Source organism: Rana temporaria, chromosome 5, assembly GCF_905171775.1.
Source record: "Rana temporaria chromosome 5, aRanTem1.1, whole genome shotgun sequence".
In the NCBI taxonomy this organism is placed as follows: domain Eukaryota; kingdom Metazoa; phylum Chordata; class Amphibia; order Anura; family Ranidae; genus Rana; species Rana temporaria.
This window is the reverse complement of record NC_053493.1, coordinates 50,267,280-50,282,099: the sequence shown is the minus strand read 5'-3', so window position 1 is coordinate 50,282,099 and position 14,820 is coordinate 50,267,280. Positions and strand designations below refer to the sequence as shown.

At 44.9% G+C, this 14,820-nt stretch overlaps 1 protein-coding gene across 3 annotated transcripts in view; it reads left to right on the top strand.

Annotated features, from left to right (window-relative positions):
- ARHGAP21 (Rho GTPase activating protein 21) overlaps window positions 1–14,820 on the top strand; it is a 239,263-nt gene that overhangs the window by 90,319 nt on the left and 134,124 nt on the right. For all 3 annotated transcript variants that reach the window (XM_040352529.1, XM_040352528.1, XM_040352527.1), the window contains exons 2-3: window positions 5,235–5,414; window positions 11,717–11,741. In XM_040352529.1, the coding sequence (XP_040208463.1) occupies window positions 5,235–5,414; window positions 11,717–11,741 (205 nt within the window). The remainder of the gene's footprint in view (window positions 1–5,234; window positions 5,415–11,716; window positions 11,742–14,820) is intronic.

The window sequence follows — 14,820 nt, the reverse complement described above, 5'->3', positions numbered from 1 at the left end:
TCTCTTAAATCGTGGCCGAAATCGCGGCAAAATCGCAGCCGCGATTTTACCACGATTTTGAATTCGCAGCAGCCTAAATCCTTCTTCTTTTTTTTTTTTTTTTTTTTTTACATGAAGCCAGTTTTTTGTAATTAGTAGTGGGTGAATTTTGGCAACCATATTGCCAGTGTGTCTGTAAAGTAGCACCTCCAACCTTTTGGTCGGCTTGTTTTATTGCTTATGACATGTGACCCAGCTGACCTAGGTAATTTTGCCCTGGCTGCTGCTGTAACTGGGTTTCATTCAACATTCTAGTGTATAATTTCTTTATATTTCTTGGATAGTGTAAACATTTTGTAAATGGCGTTTGTTGCGCTGTTGTAGTAGTGGTAAAATGCCTGTTGTGTGGGTCAGAGCCTGGTGAGATAGGCTAGCTGCAGGTCATCAGACTATCATGTTGGCCACATGCCTTTTTGGAGGGGTGCTGGAATTGTAGTTAATGTGATAAAGTACAATGGAGAAGTAAGATAACACTTAACTAGGCGGAGAAAATTCTGACTTTTTTTTTTTTTTTAACCCTTTTTGAAAGTCGCTATGCACTTGTGTGGCTTCTTCAGCATATTTCTGTTTCACAGTGCTACGTGGATGATCGCTCCTCATGCTCGGTGCAACTCAATTTTGTTCTGTAGCAGACGGGATGCCCCCGTAACGCTGGGTTATATTGTATATTGTACTTTTAGCTGATGCTATATTTTAAATCTGGAGTTGGGCCTTAACACTGCAAGCAAGTACTGTATATAAAATACTTAAAGTGGGGTTCCGGGCATAATTTTTTTTTTTTTTGCAAGCTAAAATGAATCACATTAGTGCCTAAAACGTATTAATAGCTCCCCAATCGTTCCAGAAATCATTGCAAACACTTGCCTAATATCCTCCAGCTCATGTTGTGGCCGTATCCATCATATGTGTGGGCATGTGAAGCCCAGTTCCCTTTTCTTCCTGGTTTTCAGGGAGAGGTGCATGCTGGGCGATTTTTAGGCACAGTAATGCCCAGAGACTCCTGGGAAATGAGTGTCATAATTTCCCAGGAGGCAATGGGGTCTTGGGACAGGAAGGTGAACCACCTAGGACCAGGAACTAGGCAGATTACGAATTCTGCCTAGTAACAGCCAGATAGAAGCGAGTACATTATTTTTTTTACATTAAAGGCAAGGGGTTAATAGTACATTTTTAGGGTGGAACTCTGCTTTAATTTTCCTGAACTTTTATTTACAATTTTTAATAGGCATTAGCAGTTGCATCCCTATCTCCTCCCTACTTTCGCCCGACCGTTGGGCTATCAGTGTCATGACTGATGAATAGGGTGGGAGAGTTTGTATTCACGTATTGGAGTGCCTGTGGATTCGGGGCTCCTGGGGTATAGCGGTTTGTCCTGGGGACAGGTTTTCTTTGACCGAGATCTAAAATCAAAACCACAAATGTTTTAAACTTCCTAAGTGAACCGACAAAGTATATCTTTTATTTTTTTTACCTTTTCACTTTAGTACTGTCAGTGTGACCTATACAAAGCTTTTGATGTGCATTGGGGGTATTGAGGGAGAGGTCAGGTTCATTTCCAGTTTGAATTTAGACTCTCCCTGTCTGGATGGTTCCCTAGTGGTTTCCTCTCTTGAGTGACAACCAAATGAAGCTTGTCCTGCTCACTTGAATGTATAATGGAGATTCTTGTGGCACTCCATGAGTACTCTTCTTGAAGAAGGTCAACAATGGTGTTTACAACGGAACAATAGGACGTCTCTATTGTCCTCTGTGGGCTCTTGTCTTTCTATTCCATCTGGCTACAGGGGAGATGGACCTTTTTATCCCCTTCAGTCGTCTTCAGTGTAGCTGCTGACTTTTAATAATTGGACGCTAGCCTATCCCACGGTCCCGCTCCTCCCTGACGCGCCGACATTGTTGCTGTGGGCGCCCGGCTGTGGCTTCACAGCCTTGCGCATGCGCGAGCCGCACTGTGATTGGCCAGGCAATCTCCTGGAACGTGTCCCAGAAGATTGCAGAGAGGGAGGGGGAAGGAGGAGGGGCTGCAGCGCCAGGGAGGAAGTGGGAGCTGGGTGCCCATAAAAGCAGGTTACCCACAACTCCCCCAAAAAAATGACATGCAAAATGTGGCATGTCAGGGGGTCACCTGTACTTAAAGTGGAAGTTCAATTTTTGGGTGGAACTTTAGGAAAACGCCTGAATACATAGTTGTAACGGTTATATATGGCAGCTTTCCTACCTGCCAAAGGATTGCCTTTCAGTCCTTGTCTGGGGAATTTCATGACCCTGCATCTCAGCACGGTCAGGTTGGTGATGCAGTTGGGGTGCGTTCACATGTTCAAATGTACCCTGCCCCCAGATCAGATACCAGAACTCCAGTGGGGGTTCCCATGTTTAGCTGCAAGGGGCAGCCCCGTTCAAAGCAATGAGAGGCTGACGTCCTACATAGTTAATCACGGCCACCTGCATTAATATTTTGCAAATGTATATGTAGGTGTTCTTTTTAGTGCACAATGGCTAGACCTCACATGGGGATGAACAGTTGATTCCCCCATTTGTGGTAAACTGTGAATGGAGTTTTGTATTCAAGGTGAATATATGCCAGGAAAAGCCGGCAGCCACTCCAGTATAACATCATAAACAGACTTCCTCTTAATGTAAAACGAATAAAATAAAGCCGAAAAAAATGCCAACGCGTTTCAGCCGCCAGGCCTTACTCAGTGACTTAAAATGAAGACTTAACAGCTGAAACACGTTGGCTGTTTCTTTGGCTGTATTTTATCGTTTTACAGTAAAGAAAGTACATTTTTATGCTTTTATACTGGAGTTATGGCTTTTTCTTCCATGCATTCAGCTTTGGAGGTGGATGAAAGCCTGTTTATCCTGAGCGCTCGGTCTGGAATCCAGTGGAGGTTGCAGCGCTGCTTCACCTGTTGCCTATTTTAATTTGCATGGCTGTACTACCCGTGGCTTTTAGATTACATGAACAGTGACTGCAGCAAGGATGCTGTCGCTGTTCGTCCAACAATTTTCCACCTGGGTCAGTTGACCTTTTTCGAGCTTGCAGGGCCACCCGATGCTCGAATTTGGCAAATTAAGCAGGAACTAAACACATTTCAAGCCCTTAAAGTATAACTAAAGGCAAACCTCTTTTTAGTTTTGGATAAAGTGGAGATGATTCGAACCCCTGTCAGTTGTTATTGCTGTCTGAGCCCCCGTTTTAGGAAGTTCACCTTTTTCATTTGTCCTATTTATCATCATTATTATTAAAAGTGGAAGAAAATCCCAAACTTTGGTTATCCCCAGAAAAGTAATAGAGGGGAAATTTTCCAATGGGGGGGCACTGGTTCTGGTCACCTGGGGGTCCCCAAAGAATTCTCTCAATTTGCAGGGATTTCCACTCACTTCCTGTTTGACTATGGAACAGGAAGTAAAGGAAAATCTCCACGATGGTTATAAATCTTCCTTTTCTCTCTCCAAAATGGGGGGAAAGTTTTGCCTATAGTTCTACTTTAATGGCCAGCTTTAGTACCTCAATTTGACTTGACTACAGCCTTTCATAATCACCTGGGAGGGGCAGCACTTGGGATCAGTCAGGTGTTCTGCACATATACCAGTGGACTAGGAACTTACTGACAGGAAAAGAGAGAAGAGAGACAACCTCCTTGGTCTCTTGCTGCTCCATGTCATTATAGGCTGTGGGCAGGGAGGTGACCTAGCTGTGTTGCATAACTGCGGTAGAGAAAAATCAGGTCACTAGTCTGGCTATTCTGTCTGGCAGGGCAGTGTAAGGCCGACCATGTAATGGTACACTTTCTTTTAGATCTACTTTTAACCACTTGGGATCCGCGCTATGGACGAAAGACGTCCACAGCGTGGCTCTCAAGTGCCGAGTGGACGTCTTTGGACGTCCTCTTGTTTACATTCCCCGTGCGCGCCGCTGGGAAACACTGTGCCCGGCGCATCGCTGGGAAGCCGATGCGCGTGCGAAGTTCGCCAGGTACCCGCGATCGGCGGTGACAGCAGGGACGTGGAGCTCTGTGTGTAAAATTGTGTCAAGTGTCCGATACGTCCGCCGCAATATCGCAGGCCTGACAAAAAAATCGCAGATCGCCGCCATTACTAGTAAAAAAATAATAAAAAAAAAATCATAAATCTATCCCCTATTTTGTAGGCGCTATAACTTTTGCGCAAACCAATCAATATACGCTTATTGCGATTTTTTTTTTAAACAAAAATATGTAGAAGAATACGTATCGGCCTAAACCGAGGGAAATTTTTTTTATAAAAAAAAAATTGGGATATTATTATAACAAAAAGTAAAACATATTGTGTTTTTTCAAAATTTTCTGTCTTTTTTTATGTTTATAGCGCAAAAAATAAAAATCGCAGAGATTATCAAAATACCACCAAAAGAAAGCTCTATTTGTGGGGAAAAAATGATAAAAATATAATTTGGGTACAGTGTATGACCGCGCAATTGTCATTCAAAATGCGTCAGCGCTGAAAATTGGTCTGGGCACGAAGGGGGTTTAAGTGCCCAGTAATGAAGTGGTTAAAGAGCGTGTACAATTAAATTAGTATAGTGTACGGCCAACCTGAATCTCACAGCCGGGAGGACAAATACCTATCGGTTGATAAAACACGTCTTTGTATGCATTAATGGTGTATTTAGCTGTGCCCGGGATCGGCTTTTAAAATGATTGCATGATATATCATTGTGATCTTTATTACTGTTTGCCAGTCCAGATCTCTCTCTGGTGCCTATCAGGCAGTGTGTCTGTTTACAAGGGGTATGTACTGTCTGTGGTAACCCAGTGCCAGTTAATGACTTGTTCAACATGCAGATTATTATCTGTGCTGATAGAATTTGCAGAATGTGGACTTGTTTTCAAGGGGGAAGGGACGCAGGGCAAAAGGTCAGTGGCGAGCCAGTGTAGCAGCTGCTGCCTGAATGTAGTACTATGTACATGGCTGAGCGAGGAATGATTCCTCCCACACTGGCATCAAACAAAGGGGATGGCCGCTGCTGAGCTTCTCTGTACTGACATAATACACCTAGGATCCAGTTAATGGGTGTCATAAAGTATTTCATTAGAATCCTCTTTCTGACTTTGAACATTGCAATGGTTCACCTCCATCATATTTGCATTTATTTTGCATTTTTTATTTTCTTTCCGATAATCAGACGTAAATAACGCATGTCTCCATTTCAGGTTTCAAAAAACAAAGATGGGTGCGATCAGAGTGAGATGGTATCGCCGACGGAAGAGGAAATATTCTCCTGGCCCGGCCCGAAGAACGTTATGTTGAGGAGGACCTCCGACGGGTTTGGATTTACTTTAAGGCACTTCATTGTTTACCCACCGGAGTCTGCAGTCCAGTCAAATTTTAAGGTGAGCGGGATGGGGTGGAATCTTGTCACTTGGCTGAGATTGAGTCTGATTTATTAGGAGTTAAATCTATTAAAATAAATATGTTTTATTTTCTTACCTAGGTGGATGCAGCAATCGGTCTAATGCTGCATCTGTCCCCGGGGCCTCTACACTGAGAACCAAGTGATCAAACGGCGCCAATCGCTCGGTTCTCACAGCTCCCCGAGCAGAGAGCTGGAGACGGTCGGTCACAGCTCTCACTGGAGTGCTGAGCTGGGGGGGGGGGGGGGGAGCAGCAGCTGCCTCAGGCACTCAGCAGCTGCCTCAGGCACTCAGCAGAGCCTGGTGTCGGTCCTGGGATCTGGAGGATCCTGACTCCATGGTCGTGATAACGTGGAGCCTGAACCGACTCTGTGATGACTTCAGCCTGCTTTCTGCTGAAAATGGATCACAGGAGTGCAAAACAAACTGCACTCCTGTGATTCATAGAAGTACAACCAAACAGGTTTTGGCTGTACTTCTCTTTTTACTAATCTTGTGTGAATTTCCATTATTCAATGGTGAAAAATGAATTCCTATTCTATTTTTAATACCAAATTAAAGTGGTCCTAAACCCACAACTGTAAAATCAGTCTGTATATGCAGTAAAGCATGCTTGTTATACTCACTGTGGAGCCTAAGGGGTTAATCTCTGCATTGTGTAAAAAAAGGCTGATTGGTCCTGTCTTCTCTGATCCTCCCCTTCTTCCACAGTCTTCAATCTGTCTTCTGATAAGACAGAACCTTTGAAGTCACTCAGCACATGCTCAGTTTGGTGTGTTGTGTATTGCTAGAATTTTTATTGGGGGGGCGGGGGTGGCGACATGTGATCAGCACAGGGCCAATCTGCACTGTCCAGACGGAGGGGCAGGGGTCCTGCAGTGTGGTGCAGTCAAACTTCTGATCTGTATTTGCTGCCGTTCCCCAGCTCTACCATCACAGCTCCACCTCCTCTGATCGTGAGACATTAGAATCTCATAGGAGCGAGCAACCTAGAATCTGCAGTTACAATGCGGGTTCTCGCTTCTATGAGATCCTAATGTCGCCGCTAATCTGACAGGAGGCGGAGCTAAGGCCGTAAGGCGAGTGGCTGCAAGTACAGATCAAGCTTGCTTCCTGCTGTGCGCTCTGGTTGCCAACAGACCACGGGCCGGTATCGGGGGGGGGGGTTGGGGACCTCTGGCCTACAGTGAGGTCTCGGGGTAATCAGATATTACAATGCTGTCTGGATCACAAAGCTATTTGAACAAAATTACAAATATTTTTACAGGTTCCTATATATTTTAACTGTGACTATAGCTGGTTTCCTGAGGCTCATTTGTTTCTCAGGCAGATGCTGTTTTATTGGTTAATAAGTAATCCTTGAGCTAACTGAACAATATCTTGGCACAGTGCTGGAATTCCAGTGTTGTTATACCATGATGGCTAGTGACAATATGCAAAAAGGAAAAAGTCAAGAACTTGCTGCACTACTCTGTATCCTTATTTCAGCATCACAACAGTATAACAGGCGTGACCGGAAGAATAGATGGTAACATGTTTCATGCTACAAACACGCTAAAAACTGTGCTTACTCAAACCCATGGAACTGAGAGGACACCCATGCGATCTGATTCCAGTGTGGACCAAAAAAGGGTCCTGCACTATTTTTGTGCGAATGCAATGCGATTTCAGCCAATCGGTTTGTATGGCTGAAATCGCATTGCACAGACATCACATCTGCACAACGATTTGGTGCGAATCACATGTGATGTCTCATCGCATTAGTGTGAACCGGTGTTCTGCCGATGAGTGTCCCCCCGGCAGATTATGCCCCCCCCCCCCTGCACTGAGCAGGTGCGGCGCTTGCCTCCGAAAACAGACAAACATGCTGCACCTGCGTGGATTTCGCTGTAAGTGGCCAGTCGGTCACTCATCGCTTGGATGACTTGCTCGCTCGGTATCCTGGCTCTTTTTTTTTAACATCCTCCATGTCCACGGGGATGGTAAGGAATGAGCCTTGATGTCAGAAGTGTGCGCAGGCGCCGTCTAGAGCTACATGTTCGGCAATTTTCGGAAGCAAGCGCCACGCCTATGCAGTACGGGGGGGGGGGGGGGGTGCTCAAAATTAGCCGGGGGAGCTTTTTCGGCAAAGGTAAAGGTAATTCGGCAAAGGTAATTTTTAAATAAACATATTATACATGCTTTGTGCAATAGCATTACACAGGAGAGCCCTAAGCCCTAAACCTCCTCTTCTGGAGTCCCCTGTCAGAGCTCTCAGCCCCTCCCTCTTCTGCGGGAAGCCTCTTAGTGCTGCTTGGCCGCACCCCCACTCCCTCCTAACATTATTTGATTGACAGCAGCAGGAACCAATGGCTCCCATTGCTGCCTGTGAGGAGAGGAACACAGATCCACGCGCTGCACATGGGCACAACACTGGATTAAGATGAGGCTCAGGTAAGTATATAGGGAGGTGAGGGGGTGATGCAACTATTGGGGCATTTTTTACCATAATGCAGGGATTGATTGCATTAAGGTAAAAAGTGTTCTGCCTTTATAACCACTTTAAGGAATTCAGAGTGGTGGTTTTCATAGATTTAATTGGTTGAAAAATGTAAATGGTTCTTTTGCACAAATGTTTATGATTATGGGGGTCTACCAGTTTGTTATCAGATGTTTGTGATTTTTTTCGTGACATCGTAATATGTCCCACTGATTCTGCCTGCCAAGAATGAATTGAACTCTTGACTGTGCCACTTCCCTCGCTTGTTTTTCTGTGATATTTTTTTTTTTCCCTCCGTACATACATAAACGTATTTTCAGAGACTACATCCTGCGGCAGGAAAGCCCTGTATTGTACTGCAGATAGAGATGATTTATTGTAGATAAACGTCCATACAGTAGTGTCAGCTTCCATTACAACATCCAGCGGATCCCACTTGTGTCTGTTTAAACACCCTTCTTACAAGTGATAATACTTTCCTGCTCTTCCCCAGAGAGTCTCTGCTTTATTTTCGCTTTGCGTCCCGTAACTACTCAAGGCTTCTGCTGTTTACTGCTATATTGGTCTATAATCATATCTCAGGTTTTTTTTATTCCGGGGGTCTCACCCGACTGGGATAGGGAGGTACTGATCATTACACTGCCCATACTGGTTCCCATCTCTAATGTCTGGGATCAGATCTGTGTCGGTTTTGGCAATCTGTGGTCACTTCTGGTCCAGTGGCTATTGGATATTGAAGTGGAATTAAAAGTTAAACAGATTGTCCAGTGACTGATTATCAACCAGGTAGATTTACCGTATTTTCCGGCGTATAAGACGACTGGGCGTATAAGACGACCCCCTAATTTTCCAGGAAAAATGTTGGTTTTGGGATATACTCGCCGTATAAGACTACCCCCTTCCTACTAGTCTTTCTGGAAGCTGAGGGTTAGCCAGAAAAACCGCTGACAGGAACAGGCTTTTTTCAAGCCTCACTATGCCATTACATGCCTCACTGTGCCATTACATGCCCCCCACTGTGCCATTACATGCCCCCACTGTGCCATTACATGCCCCCACTGTGCCATTACATGCCCCCACTGTGCCATTACATGCCCCCACTGTGCCATTACATGCCCCCACTGTGCCATTACATGCCCCCACTGTGCCATTACATGCCCCCACTGTGCCATTACATTACATGCCCCCACTGTGCCTTTACATGCCCCCACTGTGCCTTTACATGCCCCCACTGTGCCTTTACATGCCCCCACTGTGCCTTTACATGCCCCCACTGTGCCTTTACATGCCCCCACTGTGCCATTACATGCCCCCACTGTGCCATTACATGCCCCCACTGTGCCATTACATGCCCCCACTGTGCCATTACATGCCCCCACTGTGCCATTACATGCCCCCACTGTGCCATTACATGCCCCCACTGTGCCATTACATGCCCCCACTGTGCCATTACATGCCCCCACTGTGCCATTACATGCCCCCACTGTGCCATTACATGCCCCCACAGTGCCATCACATTACATGCCCCCACAGTGCCATCACATTACATGCCCCCACAGTGCCATCACTTGCCCCCACTTTCCCCCCCACTGTGCCATCACTCACGTTTTGCAGGCCGGTGACAGTCTCCGTCTGCTGCGAGCGTCCATGATTTCAAAGCCGCGCCGTCTTCTCAGCGTGTCCTGTGATTGGCGGAACACAAATCTTCCCAGCAGCGCCTCTGTTCTGTGTTCTGCCAATCACGGATGCCTTCTCATCTCGTCCGAGGATGAGAAGGCATCCGTGATAGGCGGAACACAGAACAGAGGTGCTGCTGGGAAGATTTGTGTTCCGCCTATCACAGGACACGCTGAGAAGACGGCGCGGCTTTGAAATCATGAACGATCGCAGCTGCACGGAGACCGTACCCGGCGTATAAGACGACCCCCGACTTTGGATGCATTTTTTTGCATCCAAAAAGTCGTCTTATACGCCGGAAAATACGGTAAGTGTGCATTTATTATTATTATTATTATTATTATTATTATTTTTTTTTCCCTAAGGAGTCTGCTTAGCATTGCACCCATGATAAGCCGATCGATCATGTGTGCAATCTCGGGCTCCTGCAGACTAACAAGCTAGCTGTCTACTAATAAACCTGAGAGTAAGAAGATCAATGGACTAAGACAGGGGTCTCCAAACTGCGGCCCGAGAGCCAGATGCGGCCCTTTGCTAGCCTTTACCCGGCCCTCTGGGCTTTATTCCTCCCACTGATACGAGGCACTATTCTTCCCACTGACTCCAACAAGGGGGCACTTTGAGATGCAATTACTCCTACTAATAGGGGCACTACTCCTTGTCCTACTGATCGCAAACTATGAGGCCATATTTATTCTCACCAATGCTGGGCCCGGGGCTTTTTCTGCCTCCACTGGCCACAATCCGGCCCTCCTAAAGGCTGAAGAACAAAACTGACCCTTTTGTTTGAAAAGTTTGGACACCCCTGGACTAAGAACGCTCACCAGCACCTTTTACTTCATTGAGAACTACAAGCCATTAGCTGCAATGGCTGTCGGGTACTTGTAGGCATTCATTCACAGGAAACCGAATGAATGAGACCGCCATATGGGCGGAGAGCTGCAGATGCTGGAACATGTTGCCTAAAATGGGAACTTGGCCTTTAAATATAAAGCTAATTTTAAAAACCCTAATTTACAAGATTGCTGGCTTGTGTAGCATTTTTATAGTGGTTGTAAAGATTTTTTTTTTGTGTATTAAAATAATAAACATGTCATACTCACCTGCTCTGTGCAATGATTTTGCACAGACCAGCCCGATCATCTTCTTCTGGCGTCCCCTGCCGGCACTCCAGGCCCTTCCTTTTTGGGTGCCCCCACAGAATGCTGCTTTCCAGTGGGGCACCCATGTGTGCTCGCTCCCGAGCCCCGCTGGTGCGTCCATTGACACGGGGGGAACACTGCGGCACAGAAGGTTTTTCACCTTTAATGCACGGAATGCATTAAGATCAACCTTAAAGCTTTACAACCAGTTTAAAGAATATTTTCAGGCAACAAGAGAAACCAGTGAGTTGAAGTCACTCTGTTGCTATTTAGTATTAATGCTTTCCTCTAATGGAAAGGCTTAAAGTGGTTCTAAAGGCAGAAGGTTTTTTTTTTTTTTTTTTTACCTCAATGCATTCTATGCATTAAAGTCCTATAAAACTGTGTGCAGCAGCCAAGCCCCCCCCCCCTCTCCAATACTTACCTGATCCCTATATCGATCCAGGGATGTGCAGGAGAGCCGTGACTCTCCCTCCTCATTGGCTGAGACAGCAGCGGGTGCCATTGGCTCCCGCTGAAATCAATCAGTCAGTGAGCCAATAAGAGAGTGGGATGTTGTCAAGGTAGATCTCAACCTCTGAAAGGTTGCCAACCCCCTGGTGTAGACTGTTCTCCCTGCAATCAAGGCTTGGTTCTTAACCTTGACTGGAGTGTGTATTGAACAAAATTCAGAGTACTACCACAGCACCAATTTTTTTATTATTTTTTTTTTTTTTACTTTATGTAGAAAATTTATTTTTGTGAAAATTTGTATCTATTTGTTCGATTTGAATCTAATGCTCCTTTTGACAAAAAGTTTGCATGTGTATTCATTGCTCTGTGACTTATTTCTGAAAACATTATTCTACATGAAATGTTTGGCCATTGCGTGAAGACTAATTTCTCCTAAATTGATCTAATATAGGGCACAAAATATGATTGTATTATATTTTCAGTTATATTTTTCATTCTCTTTGATTGTAATAACTTTGTATGTTTTACAGGATGAAGAGAATGGAAATCGTGGAGGTGAGTTTAAACTTTTGACTTGTTTCTATGACGGTTCCTTGAACTATGTGAGATTTGTCCCCGTTAGACTTTACTGACGCGTTCCAGCCTTGTCTGTTTTGTCTTTGTACAATGTCCACTTGTACTGTTCTTGCTGTCATTTAATACCAGATGTTGCTGGGTTGTCATGACTGGAGTTTGTCTGGCCATAAAAGACTTGAGGATTTATTGACCAGAGCACAGCTTGCAAAACTCCAATTCACCTAAGCATGGTATACACTTAAAATCTGACAAAGGATTCTAAGGAGAAACCATTGGAAACTATTGCTTAGAATGTCAAATTATGGTTAAAAATCATTCTGTTGTGTGTGTTGTTTTTGATTGCTATTATTAATGTAAAGAATGGTTTAGAGCAGTGATTGCCAACTGATGGCTTTAAAGTGTTGCTTAACCCACAACAGTAAATCGGCCTATATATGCAGATTGGTGCGATTTGCCATATCAAATCAGCGACAATTGCACAGTCCTAATCGGTGCGACGCCTCATCTGCGGCGCTGCACCGTTTTCAAAAAGTAGTTTCTGTACTACTTTATGCGATTTCGGCCCACGATTTACATCTGTGCCAAAACCGGCACAGATGTCTCTGTAATCACGGCCGAAATCAGGACTGACCAGCGGGAGTGAAGCCGTGTGAGTTGAACGGAACTCCCACGGCTTCACTCCCCTTTTTCAGTCCCGATTTCGGTCGTGATCACTCCCGCAGCCCAGTGTGAACCTGGACTTAGGCTGCATTCACACCTAAGCGACAAAACGCCCGACGCGGGACGCTTCTGTCGCTAGAGGGGAGAATTCCCATTGCCGTCTATGGAGATGGTTCACATCTCATAGACGCGCAACGCCTGTCGCCTGAAAAAAAGTCCCGGACCCTTTTTTTCACGCGACAGGCGCGTTTTCCCATAGACAGCAATGGGAATACTCTAGAAAAAAAAAGAAACATTTGTAATCGCGGCAAATCTGCCGCTACACGCGTACGCGGCTATCGCTTAGGTGTGAATGCAGCCTTAAAGTGATTTTTATAAAGTCTTGTTTTTCTTTTGTATAAAAATAACAAACATGTTATACTTACCTGCTCTGTGCAGTGGTTTTGCACAGAGCAGCCCCTATCTTCCTCTTCTCGGGTCCCTCTAAGGTGCCCCGGGCCCCTCCCTCCTGTTGAGTGCCCCCACAGCAAGCAGCCTGCTATGGGGTCACCCAAGCCCGGTCACCCGTGCGTCAATTCAGACACTGAGTCATGGTTCGGTCCTGCCCTCTCCCTCTCCTCATTGGCTAACTGACTTTGACAGCAGCCAATGGTGCCGCTGCTGTGTCTCAGCCAATCAGAAAGGAAAGTCCCGGACGGCCGAGTCACTCGTGGACATCCCTGGTTTGAGAGGGGGCTCAGATAAGTATTCGGGGGGCTGCTGCGCACAAAAGGCTTTTTATCTTAATGCATAGAATTCTGACTTTTTTTTTGTTTTTGTAAAGGCAAGCTATGCAAGTACCTGCTTTTGCTTATGCTATCAGCCTCTTTGGCTTCCTTGTGCTGCTTCTTACAGTCAGCTCTGCTGAACAGGAACAATCAGTTGTTCTGCATGCATGGAAAAATAGAGTGATGGGATTATCAGTATGCTGCTTTTCCTTTCACTATCCAGTCATCAGGTATGGGAGTGAAGGAGACCTAGAAGTTTTGCTGAACAGTCGTAAAAAAATCCTGTTTCTCTTACACCGTCAAGCAGAGCTATGTAAATCTCAGGACTGGATGGGTAGAAATGCAAACCTTTTGGTAGGTAAAAACTGTTCCCTAGTACCTATGTCATCTGTGTATTTTACCGTTTGCCTGGAGATCAGCTTTAAAACCATGCAACTCTTTGCTTACTTATGACAATACTACCGGTTATTCAAAGATACCAAAGCTTTATCAGATGTTACAAAGAATGTTCCTGTGTAGAGGCAGCCTAAGTTGATCTCTGTAATATAATACATCTGCAGCAGACATCTGCTTGTCTCCTGCTTATAACATAATCTCAGTGACATTGCTTTGACCAAAAAAGATGCCCCCCCCCCCCCATAATCACATGCTAAATTCCAGCGTTGTAAAAACAATGCTGCAGCCCCAAGCATTACTTCTTTATATGTAAATATGTAACTGGGGTAGAAGTGTTTTTTTCTATTTTGCTCACCCTGCTAAAGTACCTGGTTCCTTAAATAATTTTACTGTAAACCACATTGCTCAAATTTTACATCTAAACTCATGCCAGGAATGCCATACATTGTATAGCATGCTGCATATAATTAGCCCCTAGACTCTGTGCATAGTTCTGTGAGACGGAGAGCGAGCTAGGAGAGCAGGGGTGTGGATTCGGACCATGGTGTTTTCTGTTGCTATGATTTTGAGAAGTAACATTTGAATCTTATTTGGCTGGATGTAGACTAAAAAAAGACATTTGTGAAAGGTATAGCTATTTTTTTTATGTAAGATACAATGAAGAATTGTGGCCAGACTTTGTATACATATCCTTAACAAGCAGTACATAATTTTTACAAACAAGCCCTCACTGACCTCTCTGGATGCAGGTATTGTGGAGCAACTCATCCTCGGTTTAGAAAGCACTTTCGTATTCACAGCTTCACTCATTCTGTTCACACTTCCCAATAGTGACATCCTTTTACTTTTCTTTAAAGCCAATGTCCTGGATGGGCAGATCATCTTAAAATAAAGAAGCATGTGTATTCTTTCTTGAATCTTCGTGTCTTTTGTGCATTTCTTTCAGATCTGACCCAGCATGAAACTCTTACCTGTGTAGGAGCTTCCAGTAGACTGGTTTGTAAGACCGATCACTGCTCTTTTTCTTGTACAGGCTGACTGATCTTGTATAGGGTGACTGATCTTGTATCCATCCCCTCCTGTAGTATTCCACAGGTAGTCTGTAGAAGCCTGTACACAGGCTGTGTACAGTAATGTCACTTTATTCATTTTAATTAAAGCGGAGTTCCGACTTAAAAACAAAATAAAGTCAGCAGCTACAAATACTGCAGCTGCTGACTTTTAGCAATGGGACA